Raw genomic sequence first — 19,783 nt, 5'->3', positions numbered from 1 at the left:
CATTAATAATTGATGATGACTGTTACCAGCAATATAGAGGAGAGGATGCTAAGGCGTGGGCTGGGAACCCCTTTGGCCCAGAGTTGAGTTCAGAGCCAGTGTCCACCTGCCTGACTTTATCTGCATCCACACAGGAATGAGCAAGAGCTGATGCATGGGGGTGAGCCAGAATCACCTGGTTGGCTCTGGAATTAGATGCCCTTTTCACCTGGCTTGCCCCTGCTCTGTTTTAGCGCTTCTCCCTTGAGGAGGGTCTAGGATACAGATCTGCAGAAAATACACTTGTCCTCCTGTGGGTTCACCTTGGGCGCCATGGGAGAAGGCTGCTTCCCTGGGAGGAGACCATCCCCAGAATCCCTGGGCCTCGCTGTTGGGAGGCCTGGGTGTGAGCTCCAGGACTGCGTTTAACAGGCTCCGTGACCTCGTGAAAGTCACTTTCCCTGAGCACATCCTGGCCGCTGGATCAGTGACATGGGTGGTGGGGTTCTGCTGGGGAGTCAGGGTTCTGTTAGGGCTGCTTTTTCGGACCACCTAAAGGAAGCTGCTTGCCCCTCCTCCGTGCTCCCTAGCCCAGTGTGCTCGTAGGGAGGGTGGGCTGGCTTTCTCAGCCCTTGCAGACTTGGAAGCAGCTGAATGCTGGGGATGACTCAGCCGTGCACTAGCCTAGATTCAGAGTCTCTCCAGGCCCATGTGACCCCAACCTGTAGATTCATTTCGCACTTTTACTCCCAGTGACGCCCCTCCTTCCTCTGTTCTTGCTGGGGGGCCTTGGAGAAGAAGAACAGGGTCAGAGGGCAGGGGTGACCCTGGAGCTCAATGCCTATCCAGGGCCGGTTCCCACAAGTTCAGTCACTCTCTATCCCTCTCCGGGAGGGAGTGCAGGGAAAGCTCCTTCTCAATTTACTTCAGATCTATCTCTTGATATTTTAAAGCCAGCATTTATATTCCTAAACAGTATTTGCCTCAGGTCGCATAAAGTGAGTCAGCCTTGGGGGAGGGCCCAGCCTCTGTTTGTTCTGCTGCTGATAAGCCCACCGCGACCCTGAGCCTGAGTGATGAGGAGGGGGCAGCTCTGACCTGCCTCACACAGGGGCTGTCATGGATGGCGAGTAGCCATACTAAGTATTTTCACGTTTTCTCTGAAACTCCCGACGTCCTGGGATGATGCCTTTGCTACCCCATCACTACCCCTACGTACAAAGGAGGACTTCGAGCTTCAGAAAGAGGCGGTGATTTGCCCGAGGTCATGACCCAGCCTCAGATCCTAGATTTCCTGTGGCTTCCAGTGAGCTGCCCCGTGGTGATTGGGGGGGGAGGCACCTCTCAGGAGAGAGAGGCACAGATATGCTTCGCGTTCCCGTTGGCCGAGACCCATAGGCTGTCAAAGCCCCAGGTCAGGACACTGGGCAGTGGGCAGGGAAGACCCCAGAGAGGATGGGGGGGGGGTGGCTGAGGAACAAGGGTGCATCTGCCAGGAGCTCTGTGGGACTGGGACTCTGGCAGAGAGCAGGGAGGCAGGAACGGGAAGGGCTCTGGACAGGCGAAAACATGTTGTCCTCAAGCCTTTCGGTCTGTGCATGACAGGAAATTCCTCAACTCTCCCGAGGCAGCCCGCTTTCCTGGCCACTGCCGCCCAGTCAGAGCACCGGGGTCTCTGCACCTCCAGTGCTGGGCCCAGCCCCTCCCGGGCCTCCTGCCTGCCGCCTGGCTGCCCCTCTGTCAAAGGCAGCAATGCTGCGGGCTGGGGCAGGGAGCAAGGGCTTGAGAGCCTGTGCTCTGCTCATGGGCTACAGGGTTTCCCTGCTCGGCCGCCCGGCACTTCAGCTCTATGCCCTTCACAGGGCACCCGATGGGGATTTTCCTTCAGCCTCCTAGGGCCTAGGACCTAGGCCTTCCCATCCTCACTCCCAGAGGCTGGGCTGGCAGAGCTGTGCAATGGGCTGTATTTTGTTTTCAGGACCAACATAAAAATTCATTGGCAAATATGGAGGCCTTTCCCGGGTATGGGAAGCACCCGGGATGTGTATCCCACGCCGCCAGCTTCCTGGAGACCTGGTATTGGTGACCCTGGTATTGGGCCAAAAGGAGCCAACATACCAGAGTCCCCTTTCCCCTAAGCTTAGCGTCTGAGTTAGAGATATCATAGCCCTCTCTGCCCTTGCCCCTGCCCCACCAAAAGGCAAAAATAATAAAACTAACAAAAAGAATTATCGAAGGTCACAGCCACCTGGCTGGCAGGACAGAGGCCAAGATCAGAGACAGGGCAGCCGTGAGCTCATTGTGCACCAGGCTGTCCTGGGTGGGAAGTGGACTCCAGCTCAGGCCCTTTGCTGCCCTTTCCCCTTCGGCTCCCATGAGGCAGGTCACAGCCCAGCTTGGGCAGGGTTCCGAGAATAATGGAAAGCCTGTTTGTCAATCCATCTCCACAGAAAGATGAGTGGGCCAGCCCTGAACCCAAAGACTTATCTAGTTTATGTCTTTGACTAGCTGGTGCATTCTCTCCCTCTGAGAGAGAGAGAGAGAGAGAGGTGCCCCTGCCCCTCTCCCCATTGTTACTGAGGTAATATTGATGTACAATAAACTGCATATATTTATGCTATTTAATTTGAAACCTTCACCTATAAAACCTTCACCACAACTTTAAGAAATGACCTCTCCATCACCCCCAAATGCTTCTTCATGCCCCTTTATAGTCCATCCCTCCAGCCATTTTTGTCACTGTATTTTACATTTCCTAGCATTTTATGTAAATGGAATCATCCAGTATGTACTCTTTCTTTGTCTGGTTCCCTTTATTCATTGTAATTTTTGTGAGATTTGTCCCTGTCGTAGCGCTAGTGTCTATCATGAATCCATTCCTTTTTGCTGAGTAGTATTCCGTTGTATGGCTAAATCACCATTTGTCTATTCATTCACTTGTCGATAGGTTGTCTTCAGTTTAGGGCCATTAATAATAAAGCTGCTATGGACGTTTGTGGACAAGTCTTTGAATAAATATGTGCTCCCGCTTCTCTTGTATAAGTAGCCAAGAGTAGAATCACTGGATCATATTGTAAATGTATGTTTAACTCTTTAAGAAACTGCCAAACTGCTTTCAAAGGGGTGTGTTCCGAATTACACCCCCACAGCATTCTATGAGCTCCCCGTTGCTCCACACCCCACCGCAGCAGTGCTTAGGGTGATCGGTCTTTTCAATTTTAGTCATTCCAGTGCATGTTATGTCTTTGGCTTTCTTGGGTGCTTAAAATCTCATGACAGGGCAATGGAGCATCATGCAGTCACAGAAAACAATGAGAAAGCTCTTCAGTTCTATTTTACAAGAGACCTCAAGATACATTGCTAAGTGAAAAAGCAAGATGCCAGTCATTGTGTGCATTGTGCTGCCATTTTTTTAAGAGGAGGAAATAAAAGAGTGTGCCTTTTGCTTGTGTTATACACATAGATCCCCTCTGGTAAGATGAGCAAGAAACTGAAAATTGGTTGCCTCTGGGGAGAGATAGACACTTGATGGCTGGAGGATGGGATGGAAGGGAGACGTTACATGTACCCTTCGGTACCTTTTGTGCCACACGAGGGTGTCCTTTGTTTAAAAAAGTAAATAAATTTAAGAAAAACAAAATCTCATAAGATGCCCTCTCACCCCCGTGACTTTCTCCTGAGGAACCAGAACCTGGATTGGGCCCAGCCCTGCAGGGCCTTGTTCTTTCCCTGCTGTCTGGCAAGAGCACGGCCACATCAGGCAGGGAAGCAGGCACGCCTAGTTCCCAGTGGATTCCAGGGCCTCCCCACACTCCTCTCTCGGTGGTCAGTTTCTAGGGGGAGCGGAGCCTGGCAGTCCGGTGCCCAGGGGTCACTTAGTCTGTGTTTGTCAAACGAATGGACAAATGTTGATCCCACGTCTATTGTCTGCCACACAGAAAAGAAGAGTGACAGGAAGAGTGAGTACCTTCTGCCCACAGCCCCCAGCAAGCCTGCTGCACCCCGTTTCCTGCAAGGCCTCTCTGACCTCAAGGTCATGGATGGAAGCCAGGTCACCATGACAGTCCAGGTGTCAGGTCTGTTGCTGCAGCTATCTCCTTGGGGGGGAGGGGCATTATTCCCTGAGGTCCCCTCAGATCATTGGTGTACCAGGAAACAGGCATGGGGCCCTCAGTCAGTGGGCCTAACGACGCAGAGCCTCTGGGTCCCTCCTTCCTCTTTCTCTGGGCAGGGATTTCTGCATTGGAAGTCACATGGTCCAGGGGAGGAGATGGCCACGGCTAGAGGGTGAGGGATTGATGTGAAAACCCAATGTAGCTGGGAGGTTTGAACACAGGTACTAAACCAGATGATGTGAAGACTTCCCAACCCTTGGAAGATGCTCTCAGGTGCTCTATTCAAATTTTAGGTGAGAAGGAGGGGCAGAGGTTCTTCTAAAAGAGGGGCTGGTGGTTACCCCGTGTGAGCTGTCACAGCCCTTCTAAAAGAGGGGCTGGGTCCCCTCCCCTGTCTGCACTCCTCTGACAGAAATCTGAGGCGCTGTGCACCCGGCCTCCAGACATGTACTAGCCAACCCATCGGGGACAGAGGTGGTCCCCTCTCTCCTTTCTCCTGACACCGCCTGGCCTGCCTCCCCACCCGCCTCGGCCTTGCTCCTCTTCAGGAGAGCAGAGCGGCTCAGCTCTTATCATAGAGGAAACCAGCACAGACGGCCACTGTTTTCTGCCTCAATAAATTGCTGGAAACCACCCGGAAGACAGACTAGTAAAGTCTGAAGGTGCTGTCCTTCATGAGCCTGTTGAGAAATCCCATATGAGCTGGGGCCCACCCTCACCCTCAGACAACATTTGTACGGTAACAACACGATGCAGCGGAGCTTCCCTTCTGCTGAGGATGGCGAGGGAGTGGCCATAAAGTCACGCCAACTGCGCAGTGCGAGTCAGTGCGGAGCGGAAACGTGGTCCCTTCAAACCCAGTGACCCAGTTGCCTCTCAGGCAGTTTGAATTCTAATTTTAAAAACCATTCTTCCTGGGTTTCCTTTCTCATCTTTGAAATCTTATTTTTTTCACCTCTGGGTTCTTCCTAGTTTCCCAAGTCTGTTGTGAAATAATTATGAGCATGCATTAACACTTCCGTGTGCCGCAAGCTGTGTCAGCTGCCATCCCAGGGGGCTATGAGGGGGCTGTGCGAGCTCACTTCATCCTCCAAGAAACCTGGGAGGCAGATGCGTTAGAAGACTTTCTGGGTAGGAAGCTGAAGCGTGGTTTAGTGAAGTACTTAGCACAGTGGCCCAGCACTATGTGCAGAGTTGCCAGGTGGCCCAGGAAAGCACCTCCTGACCAGGCCCCGACCTTCCTCCCGTTCAGGGAACCCACCCCCTGAGGTCATCTGGCTTCACAACGGGAACGAGATCCAGGAGTCGGAGGACTTCCACTTTGAACAGAGGGGCACTCGGCACAGCCTGTGCATCCAGGAGGTGTTCCCGGAGGACACGGGCACTTACACCTGCGAGGCCTGGAACAGCGCCGGGGAGGTTCGCACCCAGGCTGTGCTCACCGTGCAAGGTGAGGCTGACCAGGTGCCGGGGCAGGGGCAGAGGGGCTGCTGCCGTGGTCTCTCCAAAAGCCGTCAAGAGGTGAGGAAGCCACTTGAGCCTGCTGTGTTCCCATGATGGACCCTGTGCTGTCTTGGTCCCAGCCCAGCCCAGGGACCAGCTCCTCACCCTACATCTCAGGTCTGGCTGAGTAGGGCCGCTCTTCCCTGCCTTTTGAAGTCCCTGCCCTCCCTGGGTTTCTGGTGACAGCCGCATAGAGTGCCAGGAGGGAAATCTCACGATACATGTAGCAAGTTGGCAGCGATGGCTTTTGACGTGAGTTACGGGCTTATTGGGGTCCTCGCCTTTAAGGAGCCTCCATGTGAGAGGAGAGACCAGTTCATAAGCAAGTACAGATCTTCCTCATCACATCTAATGTGGATCATTGGTGCCCAGCCCAGTGCCCTGTACATCCTGGGCTACCTCCCCTTGCTTTGGATATACCATTCACGTCAATATTATCCTCTGAGAATGTAACCAACACAGATTGGCCACAAGCAGAATATGCTATATCTGTATGTCCAATAAAAGTGATTTCTGGACAAGCTGTTATTTGGGTAACGTGCTATCTTCCGACCTTCACCCCCATGAAGAGTTGAGTGGACGCTCTCTGCTGAAAGGCCTCCCTCTCTAACTCAACGCTTTGCCAACTTCCAGAGCCCCAGGATGGCACCCAGCCCTGGTTCATCAGCAAGCCTCGCTCGGTGACAGCCTCCCTGGGCCAGAGCGTCCTCATCTCCTGTGCCATCGCCGGCGACCCCTTCCCCACCGTGCACTGGCTCCGAGACGGCAAGGCCCTCTCCAAAGACGCCGGCCACTTCGAGGTGCTGCAGAACGAGGACGTGTTCACCCTGGTCCTGAAGAATGTGCAGCCCTGGCACGCCGGCCAGTATGAAATCCTGCTCAAGTGAGTCTGCATGTCCCGCCCCCAAGTTCCTACACCCTCCAACTTCCTGCCTGGGGCTGGGAAGCCAGAGGAAGCACAAAACAATGTGGGGCTGGGCTTCAAGGCAAAGAAAGTGCAGACTTGGTGCCGCTGACAAGCTTTCATTTCTTCCACTTCAGTACAGCAGACGTGCATGGAGAACCGTCCCTTCTGGGCTCCATTCCCCAAAGACCTCTGTCTTACTACATTCTGGCTTCTGCTCCCCCATTATTTGGTGTGTGGAGAATATGAAGGAGGGAAGAATGGATTAAAATTGGAAAAGCAGGAGGTAGAGGGAGTATATCAGTTATCTCTTGTTGTATAACAAATTACCCCAATACTTAGCATCTTTTTTAAAAGATTTTTAAAAATTGATTTTGAGAGAGCGAGGAAGGGAGAAGGAGAGTGATCCAAGAGAGAATGAGCCGGAATCTGCAGTGTCTTTTATGGCTCACCCTCAGGAGTCTCACACCGTCACTTCTGCCACATTTTATATTGGTTAGAAGTGAGTCGCTCAGTAGTTCATACTCAAGGGGAGGAGAATAAATTCCACCTTTGGAGAGAGGAGTATCAAAGAAGCCATAGACATTTTCAGACTGCTGCAGGGAAGTTGACTCTCCCCATTCCCTTTTTCTCTCTTTCAAGGCCTTTCTAGGTTACATGGGAAGGTAAGCTCCCTGAGGGCACACTGCCATGTTCCCAGTGCCTAGAACATGTCTGGCCCATAGTCAGCATGTGGTCACTATCTGGTAAATGAATGTGATCCAGAAATGTTCTTCTATTTTTTTAATGCTCTAACTCTTCACATGCCATGCCAACCCTGGGTGGATGGAGGCGAAAAGCCAGCCCCTCGGGTTGGTGTGAGCGCTGAAGGAGAGCGCATGTCTGCACCTTGACTCTGTGAATAGGAGGTTGTGCCGCACCCCGAGGAGGCTTGGACCTGCCTGGCTCAGGTGCTTGGCCAGAGGGCTTGATCTCCTGGACAAATCGTTTCCCTGTACTGAGCTCATCATGTTTAAGGCTCTGAGCTACAGACAGGCTCGGTAGCCGCACGCCACGGCCACTGCCACTGCCAGGATGGAACGCTGTCGCTATCATAATCACAGCACCTGGCATGTGCTCTGGGGTCCTTCCCGCGCATGTGCTTTCTACCTGTATCAGTTGGCTTTTGCTGCCTAACAAACCATCCCATTACTGAGTGGCTTTGAGAAGTAGCCATTCTTATGTCTTGGGAGTCTGTGGATCTGCTAGGAAGTTCTGCTGATACTTAGGTAGGTCTCAACAAATCTCAGCCGAGCTAATGACACATCTGTGGACAGCTGATAAGATGGCTGTAGGCTGGCCAGTCACCCTGCTAGCAGCCATTGGTAGTGTGCCCAGACCCACCAACAGCCTTTGCCTGGTGCCTGAACCGGTTATTCTAAGGAAGGCAAATCTGCATCCAAAATAGGCAGAAGACATACTCTTCCTCTCTCCTAGGTCAGTGCAGATCATGGAAACGTTATATGTGAGAACAGAGCTTGTCTGTATAGAAGGAGTAGTGCTTTGAGGCAGTTACTCATGTCAATCAAACCAGACATCCGAAAAGAGATGAGCTTTGGGGGGCCTTTTGAGGAAAACAGGCTGAGGCTTAGCAACTAAGTAAAGGGCCTGCCTGCTGAGGGCCTGTTGGATAGGCTGAGCAAGAAAGGGTAGGAAGACAAGGCACGGGCAGTGGGAAGCCAGCCAGGCCAGCGTGGAGAGCTGCACTGGGAGGTCAGCAGGCAGACTGTCTGGGCCCAGCTGCGGACAGTCATAAAACTTAGACTGTCCCAGTTGGAAGTGACTTCAGAAGTTAGCTCGCCGCCTCCTCATTTAATAATGGGGGAAACTGAGGTCTCGGGGTCATGGACTTGCTCGTGGCCACCCAAAGGCCAGTACAGAGCCCAGATTAGAACCTTAATCTCTGCCTTGGAATCAGATGCTCTTTTGTTCCTGGTTTCTTCCAAGTGCACTGGGGACTTAGGGAACCTGGGAAATCGCACTGGAGTCCCCACCCCCGGCAGCCCTTGCCCCCTTTCCCTCCCCAAAGCCCAGTCTTTTCATCCCTTGGGGAGGCTGGTGCCTTGGCCTTGGCTTCGTCCCCAGCCGAGAAGGAGCGAGCCAGTGGAAAGTTCTCCTGGGGAATGTGTGCCAGGCCTGCCAGGGCCTCATTCCCCTCTTGCTTTTCTCATCCTGACAGGAATCAGACCTCAACCCAGGGCAGAATGCCTTTCAAGGAGGAACTGGATGGCTGGGAGGAAGAGCGGGTGGGAAGGCTGGGGTGGGGGTACATATGGTGGGTGGTTTCTAGCTCCCCTTCCCTTCCGTAGCTTTTCTCTCCTGAACTAAAAGGGGAAATGTCAAAAAGTGAGTTCCAAATTCCAGCTGGACTATTTAAAAGATTTTTGCTTCCCAAGAAATCAAATCTTTAATTTTGCCTATAAAAATCCATTCCAGAGGTGGGTGATTTAGAGTGGGACAGGCCCCAAGGCGTTGTAGCAAGGAGAGGACTTCTTATTCGGGGGTTGGGAGGTGGGGGCAGAGGAGCTCTGTCCGTATAGGGTGATAGGCCCATATCCTCTGGGGCAGCACCTAGGCTGGGCGCGGGGCAGGGCCCTCATCCTCGGCCCCTGCACATACTTCTGACTAAGTATGCGATGATACCAAAGATGGCCCCAAAGGCTGTTCCAGCTGGGAGGTTATCTGGGGTGGGTCCCAGGCAGCAGGCCTCTCTGATCTTTGCAGGTTTTCAGTGAACCGTGATTTGCCTTTACGGCCCTGCAGAGATTTAAGTTTATAGCTGCAGAAATAGTGACCCCCAGACCACCTCTAGGGATGATTCACTTGGTGGGCCAGCCGTGGGAATCCCAAGTTCTATACCCCTTACCGGCCCCCCAGACTGCCCTGGGGGCTCCGAGTGAGGCCTGGGAATGGGCTGAGCAGCAGGCTGCCTGTGCTGCCCTCCTTGAGGGCAGGGATTGGCAAACAACAGAACCCCTTACCTGTGTCCCCCCACGAGGAGACAAAGCTTACTCCAGCTCAGTTAAAGCTTCCGAGGAGCGTGGCTGGGGTAGAGCAGGGCCATCTGGTCAGTGTCTGCTCCTGGTTTCTGCATCTGGCCTGCGTTCTACTTGTGACAAGAGCAAACTCAGTGAAGGAGATGTTGAAAAGGGCTCCCAGGAAACATGGCCCTTGGGCATCCTGTCCTCCTGCTTCCCACCAACTCCGGGCGCCAACCCTGTGCCTGAAAGAAAAGTGGGAAAAGGACGGCCTAATTCTGGCCAGCAGCCTGGCAGGGGCTGGTCCTCCGCCCAAAGGAACTCCCACAGTTATTCCTCCAGTTGACCCAAGTCCTGTAGCCTTCTGTGTTGAGTGTTCAGGGTGCTGTGGGAGCCCCTGAGCCTTCCCAGGGCCTGGCACCAGGGAGGCACCTAATTGCTTGTTGTTGAGCAAAGAAGCACCCTGGGCTGTCGAACTGTCCAGACATGAGGCTTCCTGAACCTTGAGTCTGTGCCCCCTGAGAGGAAGCCTTGCAGAGATTTAAGTTTATTTGGCCCAGAGGGAACCCAACAGATAAGAGGAGGAAGGGGGCAGCAAAGATCAACCTCTCTTTCTTTCAAATGGGTCCTAGTACCGGGGAGTGAGCAGCAACCCCCAGCAGCCCTGAGAGTCCTCTGCCATACCATGGGCTGCCCCTGCCTGACCCAGAGTCGGCCCTCCATGGGGAGGGAAACCGGGCAAAAGGTAACCACATCCGTCAGCAGAGCTCCGTGAACTCATGTTCAGATGTCTGTTCGTGTGCGGTGACTGGTGCATGGGCACATGTTCCCAAACACGGACCTGCAGGTGCAGGTGCCCACCAGGTCGACCCCACATATATGCGAACCCGTGCGTGTGGCTGACCTATCCATATGCACATAGACGCACACACGCACACATATCCCAGAATAGATTTGTACTGATGAGCACTGTAGAGTGGGGTAGGAAGGTCACAGGTCTTGGATTTAGGTAGACCCATGTCCCAGCCTCTTTGCCCGCTAGTTAGCTCTGTGGGTTTAGGCAAATTACTTTACCATCATAAGCCTCATTTTTCCTACCTATAAAAATGGTGCTGACCCCAACCTCACAGAGCTGTCATAATATTAAGTGAGATGGATTATGTGAGGAACCTGTCGCAGAGCTTGGCACACCTGTGCTAGCTAGCAGGTGAGGCAGGCTCAGCCCCTGAAGGGCTGGTAAGATGGTTTTGTGCAGTGGGATGTGTGGGACACCCCAGAACCCCAGCACTGCCTCACAGAAACTCCTGAGCCTCCTTTCCTTGCCTTTCAAATGGACACAGTGATTCTCTATGCCTCACTGGGATGCTTGGGGACAAGAACGAGAACAGATGCGACATGATGAGAGCTGGAGGGTGCTGTATAACACGGGTGTTTATCACCATGAAGCCTTTGGCTTTCAGACCTGCCTCCACCCCTTCCACCGGCAAGCAGGACCTCTTGGCTGGTCAGAGCTCAGAAACGCCAGCAGATGGCAGCCTTGTAGGGCTGGCGGGCTGAGCTGCTGCTCCATGTCCTCCAGGCACCCAAGCTTGGAATAGCCCCTCTGCTGAGCAGAAGGGGCCCAGCTGCTCACCCACCAGCTCAGAGAGACTGAACAGTTTTATCAGCTGCTGGAGAATCCAGAGCCCCATCTGAGGGAAGAAGAGAGAGGGCCACCCATTAGGGAGACACCTGCTAGGTTTCAATGCAAAAAGTTCTGACCTGAGGGCATTAGCCAATGAGTACGGATTGGAGGGTGTTTTCATTTCTTGAGCAGGCGAAGGAGAAGTAGTGGGGGAGGGGGGCACTGTAGAGGAGAGGGAAGTACCCAGCTCTGTATTAAGGGAGCACAGAGTCAAACTCAAGGTCACTGGCAGGCTGACCAAGGCCGCACACTCTAGACCAGCGGTCACCAGCAGTGAGGCCTGAAAGGTTGGCGACCGCTGCTCTAGACCAAGCAGCTCCATCACGGCCCCCATTAGTTTAATCTTTACTCTTCTTTTATTGATTGAGTGATCTATTGATTGAATTATTTTTGCAATATACTTACAGAAAAGTATTGCTACTTCTGGATGCTTATCTTAGCTGTTGTCCAGAAGATCCTGGTTTGTTTTTGTTTGTTTTTTTCCTTTTTAAACAAGAGCTGGGAAAATAAAGGGTGAGCCAAGGAGAGGGGGGTAGGGCCCTGCCCTAAGTCTAGGGCTGGGGTTGGCCTGTTGGGGTCACAGCTAAGCCTGTGGTCCCATCTTTCCTGGAGCCAGCAGCCAGCCTGTGGTCAAGTCCTGCCGGCCCTTCCCTCATCGCGGCCCGAGAAGGCCCTCAGCCGAGAGCCTCTTGATCTGTACTGACCCCTTGAATTCCTTAGGAACCGGGTTGGTGAATGCAGTTGCCAAGTGTCACTGATGCTACAGAGCAGCCCTACCCGAGCCCCCCAGCGGTGAGTGCCCCCCAGGAGCTGACTGGCCAGGCCCCATGCCACCACCCACGCACCTTCCTCCTGGCCCCTGCAGGCCCAGCCCAACAGTCCCAGATTGTTTGTGTGCTCGGGCTGGGCTGCCCAAGCCAAGAGGGAGCGATTGGAAGGCGAATGAGGGAGGGAGAGCAGGGAGGGGGTGAATTTCTCTTTTTTTTTTGCACACACCCTTATAAGGCTACTGAAGTCATTACCGATGTAACAAACCAACTAAGCAAGCAGGCTCCTCTCACCAATGTTCCCTTCTATAAACACAGCCTGGCCAGCCCCCACCATTCCTTCCCCTCCCCTCTACCCTGCCTCCCTCGGGGATTTGCTCTCCCCTGACGTCTCTTTTTCACCCGGCCCCTTTTCCTCCTGCTGCTTTCCTTTTTCCCCTCACTGGTTGCAGGGGGAGGGAGCCTGCCAGCTGCGAGGGCCTCTGTGGCCGAGGAGTTGGTGCTGGTGGTGGTGATGGTGACTGCTATGGGACCCTGAGGCCTAGCTGGCCAGCGAGAGGGCAGGGTTGGCCAGAGGAGGAGGAGGGCGGCGAAGGGGGGGGGGGGTTGTGGAGGGCTGCGAGGGCCTCTGTGGCCGAGGAGTTGGTGCTGGTGGTGGTGATGGTGACTGCTATGGGACCCTGAGGCCTAGCTGGCCAGCGAGAGGGCAGGGTTGGCCAGAGGAGGAGGACGGCGAAGGCGTGCGGGGCGTGCTGAAGAGGCGCGTGGAGACCCGGCAGCACACGGAGGAGGCCATCCGCCAGCAGGAGGTGGAGCAGCTGGACTTCCGCGACCTGCTCGGGAAGAAGGTGAGCACCAAGACCGTGTCGGAGGAAGACCTGAAGGAGATCCCAGCCGAGCAGATGGATTTCCGCGCCAACCTGCAGCGGCAAGTGAAGCCAAAGACCGTGTCCGAGGAAGAGAGGAAGGTGCACAGTCCCCAGCAGGTTGACTTCCGCTCTGTCTTGGCCAAGAAGGGGACTCCCAAGACCCCAGTGCCTGAGAAGGTACCACCTGCAAAACCTGCCACCCCGGATTTTCGCTCAGTGCTGGGCAGCAAGAAAAAATTACCAGCAGAGAATGGGAGCAGCAGCGCTGAGGCCTTGAATGCCAAAGTGGCAGAAAGTCCCAAGGCTGTGGGCAATGCCCAGCCTTCAGGGCCCCTGAAACCTGTGGGCAATGCCAAGCCTGCTGAGACCCCGAAACCCATGGGCAATGCCAAGCCTGCCGAGACTGTGAAACCTGTGGGTAATGCCAAGCCAGCTGAGACCCCAAAACCTTTGGGTAATGCCAAACCAGCTGAGACCCCCAAACCCTTGGGCAACGCCAAACCAGCCGAAACCCCGAAGCCCCTGGGAAATGCCAAGCCTGCTGAGACCCTGAAACCTACGAGCAATGCCAAGCCTGTTGAAACCCCCAAACCCTTGGACAATGCCAAGCCAGCTGAGATCCCAAAACCAGCTGGGAAAGAAGAACTCAAGAAGGAGGTTAAGAATGATGTGAACTGCAAGAGGGGGCCTTCAGGAGGCACAGATAATGAGCAAAGGTCAGAGAGCCAAGGGACAGCCCCGACCTTCACGGAGAAGCTGCGAGATGTCCATGTGGCAGAGGGCGAGAAGCTGCTGCTCCAGTGCCAGGTGTCCTCTGACCCCCCGGCCACCATCACCTGGACGCTGAATGGAAAGACACTCAAGACTACCAAGTTCATCATCCTCTCCCAAGAAGGTAATGAGGGCAGGGCTGGGGAGGAAGGGGCTTTTGATCGCTGCCAGCTCATGGAGCCGTGGTCTTATTGATCAGCACTCACAGCCCAGAGCCTCTGTGTCCCCCTCCGTCGCAGGACAGGTGCCCCACTCAGGGTCCGTGGGGGGTGTGGGTGGGAGTCTAGTTCTATGGCGCATGCCCAGGTCTCGGCATCTGTCCAGCAGAGCCCTCTCCCAGCACCTCAGCAGCAGCCCCCTCAGAGCACGGGGGCCTGTACTAACGCCCCACAGCTCTTGCTTGGAGAGGGCTCTGTTCACAGGCTTGGAAATAGAGGCACAGGGTCCGGTGCCTCCCAGGAGCCCTGAGCTGACAGCTGCTTTTGCAGCAGCATTTTGGGTTTGGGGAAGGGTGTGCGGTGATGGGATGGCACAGGACTGATTTAGGGTCAGCAGCTGAAGTCTTGGTAACATTGTGGGTTTGAAGGGACCTGTGCGGGAGCCCAAAACTCCAAACATCCCCTATGGCACACACTCACCGGCAGACAGAGCTGCTCGCTTCCTAATTTGGATGAGACTTTTGTTTGCTGCTAGTTCACATTCTTGAGTGGTGGGGAGAAGAAGGGGGGCTCTAAGTCTTGCCATCTGGGTCCTTTCGGGGTCTGGAGTTCTAGAGAAGTGACAGGAGTGAGGGGGTATTTTCCCTGGACCCTCAATTTGGTTTGAAGTGTTTTTGTAAATCCCAAACCTGGGAGGGAGCTCCAAGACCAGCAGACTCCCCACACCCCACTCTGGTGGCCAGCGCTAGAACAGGGTCCGGCCTGAGCGTGAGGCTGGTGCTGGTGGTGCTGGCAGGGCAGGGTACAAAGCTTCACAGAAGTCACAGTCCTTTTACCCTGAGGGGCAGAGAGCTGCCACAGCGGAGGCCCAACAGACAGGTCCTGTCAAATCCAGAGCAGCTGAGATGGCAGAAACATCCCCCGCCCTGCACTGTGCTGCTCTCCTCCTGTCCTCCAACAGCTCTCCATTCTCCACTCGAGGCCTCCCTGACCCGTTGATCTGCTTCCTGCCTCCCTCCTAAAACCCAGAGTGAAGCACCTGAAGATAGCAGTAGCCCCCTCAGCTCACGACGAAGCTCCTCTCTTTACGCTGCAGCTCAGATAGCAGGTCTGGAAGACCGGAGCATTTTGAATCTAAATGCTGACGTAGTAAAGGGGAAATGGGCCAGGAGAGAGAAAAATGTTGAGTTTTCTGCTGATGTGTTGACAGGATACCTTTTTCACAGGCATAAGGCCATACTGGGAGGGTCCTCCAGAAGTCATCTCACCCACCCCCGCCTCTGCTAGTGCAGCCTGCACACACCGGGGCGTGGGGATTGCTGTGGTGAGATGTCCAGGGGACTGGATGCCACAGCCTTCCTTGTCACCCCCGTGGGCCCCTCTCGTTTGGAAAGTCTTTGGTAAAACTGATCCAGAGCTTTGATCAGCGGCATTTCCCTGTGGCGATCTCTCTGGGCAGCAGGGAGGGTGGGCAGCTGCCGCCCTTGGGACGTGTGTGCCCCACAGGCTTGCGCCATGTGATGTCCATGGCAGCACAACCTCAGGAGACGGACGTTCCGCCAGCTGAAGGCAAGGCACAAAGCTGTGCGTCTGGAACCTGCAGAGCCACCAGCAGCCACTTACAAACAATCCACTCGACTAAACTGAAGAAATGAAAAGAAGGCCGGCACAAGGAGAAGAGAGAGAGAGACTGGGAAGGGGGTGGGAGGGGACTATGCAGACAGCCCTAAATCCAACTTTTAAAAATATTTTAAATATTTGTAATTCTCCTTCGAAAACTAAGAATAGCTGGCATTTATTGGACACTATGTGCCCGGCACTGTCCCAGACAGCTGACACTTTTCACTCATTTAATCCTCACAACGACTATACTGCCCATCTAACAGAGCAGTTAAGCACCTTGCTCAAGGTTGCGCAGCTAGTCCGTAACCGGGCCGGGATTTGAATGCAGGCAGTCCCGATGCTAGATCACTATGATATGTTACCTCTAAGTTAATTCTAGTTAACACGGCAGCATGCTGGTGCAGCTGAGAAACCTTTCATGATCCATCAGCTCACCAAGAGAATTGTCCACCAAGGAAAAATGCTAATGGCTACTCCTCAGCACTGTCAACAGTGGCCAAGAGGCTGAAAGACTGGTGGTACCCTCAAGCTCACCCAGTTTCTGGTAGTTTCACTGCAATGGAGGAAGCAGACCCTGAAACAGGCCTGTCTATCTGGCCACATAGAGAGAATGCCTTGTCTCAAAATACCAGTCCCACTTTCTTTCTGTCCACCATTCCTTCTTCAGAGCTTCACTCTCCAAGTCTTCGAGATCCTGGGCTAAACAGGGACCCAGGAGAGAGCCTATTTTAAAGAGTTCAGTGACCACTTCAGCAGGCCCCACTGCACAGGGTAGGTCCCTCGGAGAGCTGTGAGTGGACCTGCTGTCGATAGAAAGAGAGGACCTGTGCTCAGTGATCAGACTATCCCAGTCAAGTGCCTGCTTCTGGAAGCAGGGCAGGAGGAGAGGGAGCCGAGTGCTGGGGCCCTGGTGGTGAGAGAGCTGGACCTAGAAAGGAACCTTGAAGGTGGGCCAGGACTCCCAGCCCAGAAGAGGGAGGGTGTGGGTTTCCCAGGTAGGGGCACAGCAGCAGTGAGCACAGGCCTGCCCACAGCACGGTCTGGCTGTAGAGGAAGGCATGGCCTCATTCCACCCTGTGTCATGCCGACGACCTCTATTCCAAAGGCAATAGGGAGCCAGGAAAGAGTTTTGAATGAGGAGCAATGCACACCAAGCTGGGCTTTAGGGGGCTTGATTGACTCCATGCCCAGAGCCATGTAAGGGGCCCGCTGAAGAGGTCAGGGAGAAAGGTGGTGGGCCTGAGCTAACAAGGCAGACATGGGCACAGACAGGAAGTAACCTGTTGAAGAAGCCAGGACAGAATTCACAGAACCTGTGGCTTGGAAGGGTGGGGGTAGAGGGGTAGAGAAGAGGAAGGAGTGAAAGACCACTGAGCGTCAGTGTCTGGGTGGCTGGGGTCACAGTGCGGGCATCAGTGGATATGGGAAGCTGTGGTTTGAGGTGGTTTGTAGGAGAAAATGGAGGGGGTGGCTATGCCGGTCTCCGGGCCCTTCATCCCCACAACACCCTCTCGCCCCCACCTCCTGACTTGGAACTCTTCTTGCCCCACTGCATGGAACCTTGTGCTGTCTTCTCTCCTAAGGTCAAGATTCACTTCCTCCAGGCTGCCTTCCGGGACTGTTGTGACTGGCCTTTGGCTACAGAGGCTCTTGTGCTCTCCTCCCCCTACCTCATGTTTGTCTGGGCACCAACCGCTAGTGGATGCTCTGTTTATATGTTTCAGGGGGCTTCTCGCAACCTGTAACTGGGATAGGGCTCATAGCCTGCAGGCCCCCCGAAACAGGATTAAGTCAACCCCATTTAGTGCCACAGAGAGCAGAGTTGTGACTGTAGCCCAGTGGGTTGGAGCCCATTAATTTTCGGAGGAACATATGGAGGTGTCCTCCCTCTTCCTGCATCTCCCAGAGCTGCAGGTGCCTGGTGTTCAGGTACAATGCTGGGCCCACCCTCCAGGCCTGTAGGGTGGGAGGCCAGGGAGCCAGGGGCTCTGTGCTGCTCCCCAGGGGCTTTCTTCTTTATGCCTTATTCCTGTCCCCAGGCCAGACTTCTTTCCTGGCAAACATCTCTCCCAGTCTAATGACAAGGATTCATTTTTGTTGCTGTCGTCAACAATGATTCATTTTTTTAAATTGCCTTCAGTGTGAGATCTTGCAAAAGCTTTTTAAGAACTTCTATAAGTTCATCCTACAAAAGGATTTATATAGCACCTACTCTGCGTGAGGCACTATTCTAGCCCTTTTCATTGTAGGCACAGTCCACTCAAGAATTCTGAGTTGGGAAGGGGTTTTTCCCTTTAAGAAACTGCAGGTATACTGTGGGTTTGGTTCCAAACCACTGCAGTAAAGCAAGTCGTAATGCAATCAGACAAGTTGTAATCTTTTTGCTGGTGAAGAGTCTTACCTTCAGTTTGTAAAAAAACAACAACAACTCAATACCTGTGAGGCGCAATAAAGCGAGGTATGCCTGTATATTATCTTTTACTAGAGGCCCGATGCACGAAATTCTTGCAAGGGTAGGCCTTCGCAGCCCCGGCTGCCTCGTGGCCTTGCCCCCCACCCGCCCCCGCCTTGGCCAGGCGCTGCCTGTGTCTGCCACACACCTCCGGTTCCCTGGTTCTGCAGAGCCCCCCCCACACACCCCCACCCCCTATCGATTGCCCCACAGAGGGTGTCCTGGGCCTTCCTCTTTGGGGCGATTGTGGAGTCCCCCCCGCTCCATTGATCGCCCCACTGGCTGGTGGCCTGGGCCTCCCTCAGCGGGGCCATTGTGGGGCGATGGTGGGCCCCCCAGCCAATCACATCACACTGGCCTTGGCTGGCCTGGCACCAGTGCGTGTCATAGCATGGTTACGTCCCCAGACGCTCTGTCTGGTCTTCCCCACGCAGATGCCCATGACATCATTCTTTTTTTTTTTAAATATTTTTTTTATATTTTATTGATTTTTTACAGAGAGGAAGGGAGAGGGATAGAGAGTTAGAAACATCGATGAGAGAGAAACATCGATCAGCTGCCTCCTGCACACTCCCTACTGGGGATGTGCCCACAACCAAGGTACATGCCCTTGATCGGAATCGAACCTGGGACCCTTGAGTCTGCAGGCTGACTCTCTATCCACTGAGCCACTGAGCCAAACCGGTTAGGGCGCATTTTACACTTTTATTATTATAGATAAGGTAGGCTATATTTGATTAAATGTTCGTGACTTTCTTTTGTGTAAATCTTACCAGGTCACCTGCTACAGACATGCACCTCTGTCATTCTCAGTTTGGCAAATATTTTTGTTACTGTGTCTGCATTCCAGGCTCAGGAAAAACATTCATAATAACTGTGGTCACTGCCCTCCAGAGCCTGTGTGGGAGACAGACACCGGTTTCAGCAATGGTCTTGAGAGACCTGTTTTGATTCAGATGAGCTCAGAAGAGGTCCATCTATGGCCTTAGGCAGTGCTTAGGAGTGACACGAGGGCACCGTCCCTGAGGAGGTGACTTGGAGCTAGTCGCTCTGTCCAGACATGCCAGGAGCCAGGCCCTGCCGACTGAGGCAGCCTGGGAGCAGAGTCTCCAAGGCTCCGGGCCGCGCCCTCCACCGTGCACACCCCTGTCCTCTCTGTACCCGCACACTCGGGAAAGGAGCCAGGTGGGGATCTCAGACCCCATGACCGTGAGAGGCTCTCCCAGGGACAGTTTAGCTGAGCCATTCATTGGACTCCTGGCTCTGTGGTAATCGCTCCCATCCCCCTCACCTCCCTCTCAGAATTCCCCACCAGGCTGAGGCTTCTCACAAAAACAGGCTGGGAACCGCTCTCCTTCTGGAGGTCAGGAATAAGCTGTCCCACAGGAAATACCAGATTCTTCTCTCTGAGCCTGCCCGGGGCCCTCCCCCAGCCCACGCATGTGGCCAGGGGTCCAGGCTCTAAGCAGCTGGAAACGCTGCATTGCCTGCTCTGACGCTTTCCCTGGTGCGGGGCGAGGGCTGGGGTTTAAATGCTCCACTTGTCCTGGTGGTCTCTCTACTGTTTTTGCAGTTTGTGCCATTTTGGTTTAAGGCTGACGGCAGCTGGGGGACTGAAACCAAAAGGCAATCAAGGATTCGAACAGGATGTGCACTGGGAGTGGGTATCTGCTCCCAGAGCCTTCGTCTCAGACTGAGGGGAAATGGCAAGATGGGGTCTGTTTCCTTTAAGCTTCAAGTTTTGGGGCCAGAGGTCATCTCAGTCTTCTGCTGCCCCAGATAAATGGAAATTTCTCTCTCTAGAAGATAGTTAACCTCATTCCTCCATTCCTGTGCCTCACAGTTTATGGTCTCGTGATGAATGTCCTAAAAATCCAACCTAAACTCTTTCTGTGGCAGTTTCTGCAGATTCTGTGTCCTACGGTGAAAGAGATCCCGGCC

At 54.0% G+C, this 19,783-nt stretch overlaps 1 protein-coding gene across 1 annotated transcript in view; it reads left to right on the top strand.

The window, feature by feature from the left end:
- Positions 1–19,783, top strand: part of MYLK (myosin light chain kinase) — a 176,846-nt gene that overhangs the window by 85,112 nt on the left and 71,951 nt on the right. The window contains exons 12-17 of the mRNA XM_014545250.1: positions 3,918–4,055; positions 5,347–5,544; positions 6,231–6,480; positions 11,923–11,994; positions 12,422–12,508; positions 12,655–13,733. Coding sequence (XP_014400736.1) covers positions 3,918–4,055; positions 5,347–5,544; positions 6,231–6,480; positions 11,923–11,994; positions 12,422–12,508; positions 12,655–13,733 — 1,824 coding nt within the window. The remainder of the gene's footprint in view (positions 1–3,917; positions 4,056–5,346; positions 5,545–6,230; positions 6,481–11,922; positions 11,995–12,421; positions 12,509–12,654; positions 13,734–19,783) is intronic.

Source organism: Myotis brandtii, unplaced genomic scaffold (assembly GCF_000412655.1).
Source record: "Myotis brandtii unplaced genomic scaffold, ASM41265v1 scaffold4, whole genome shotgun sequence".
Taxonomy (NCBI): domain Eukaryota; kingdom Metazoa; phylum Chordata; class Mammalia; order Chiroptera; family Vespertilionidae; genus Myotis; species Myotis brandtii.
Note: the sequence above shows the minus strand (reverse complement) of the source record. Positions and strands in the feature narration are given on the sequence as shown.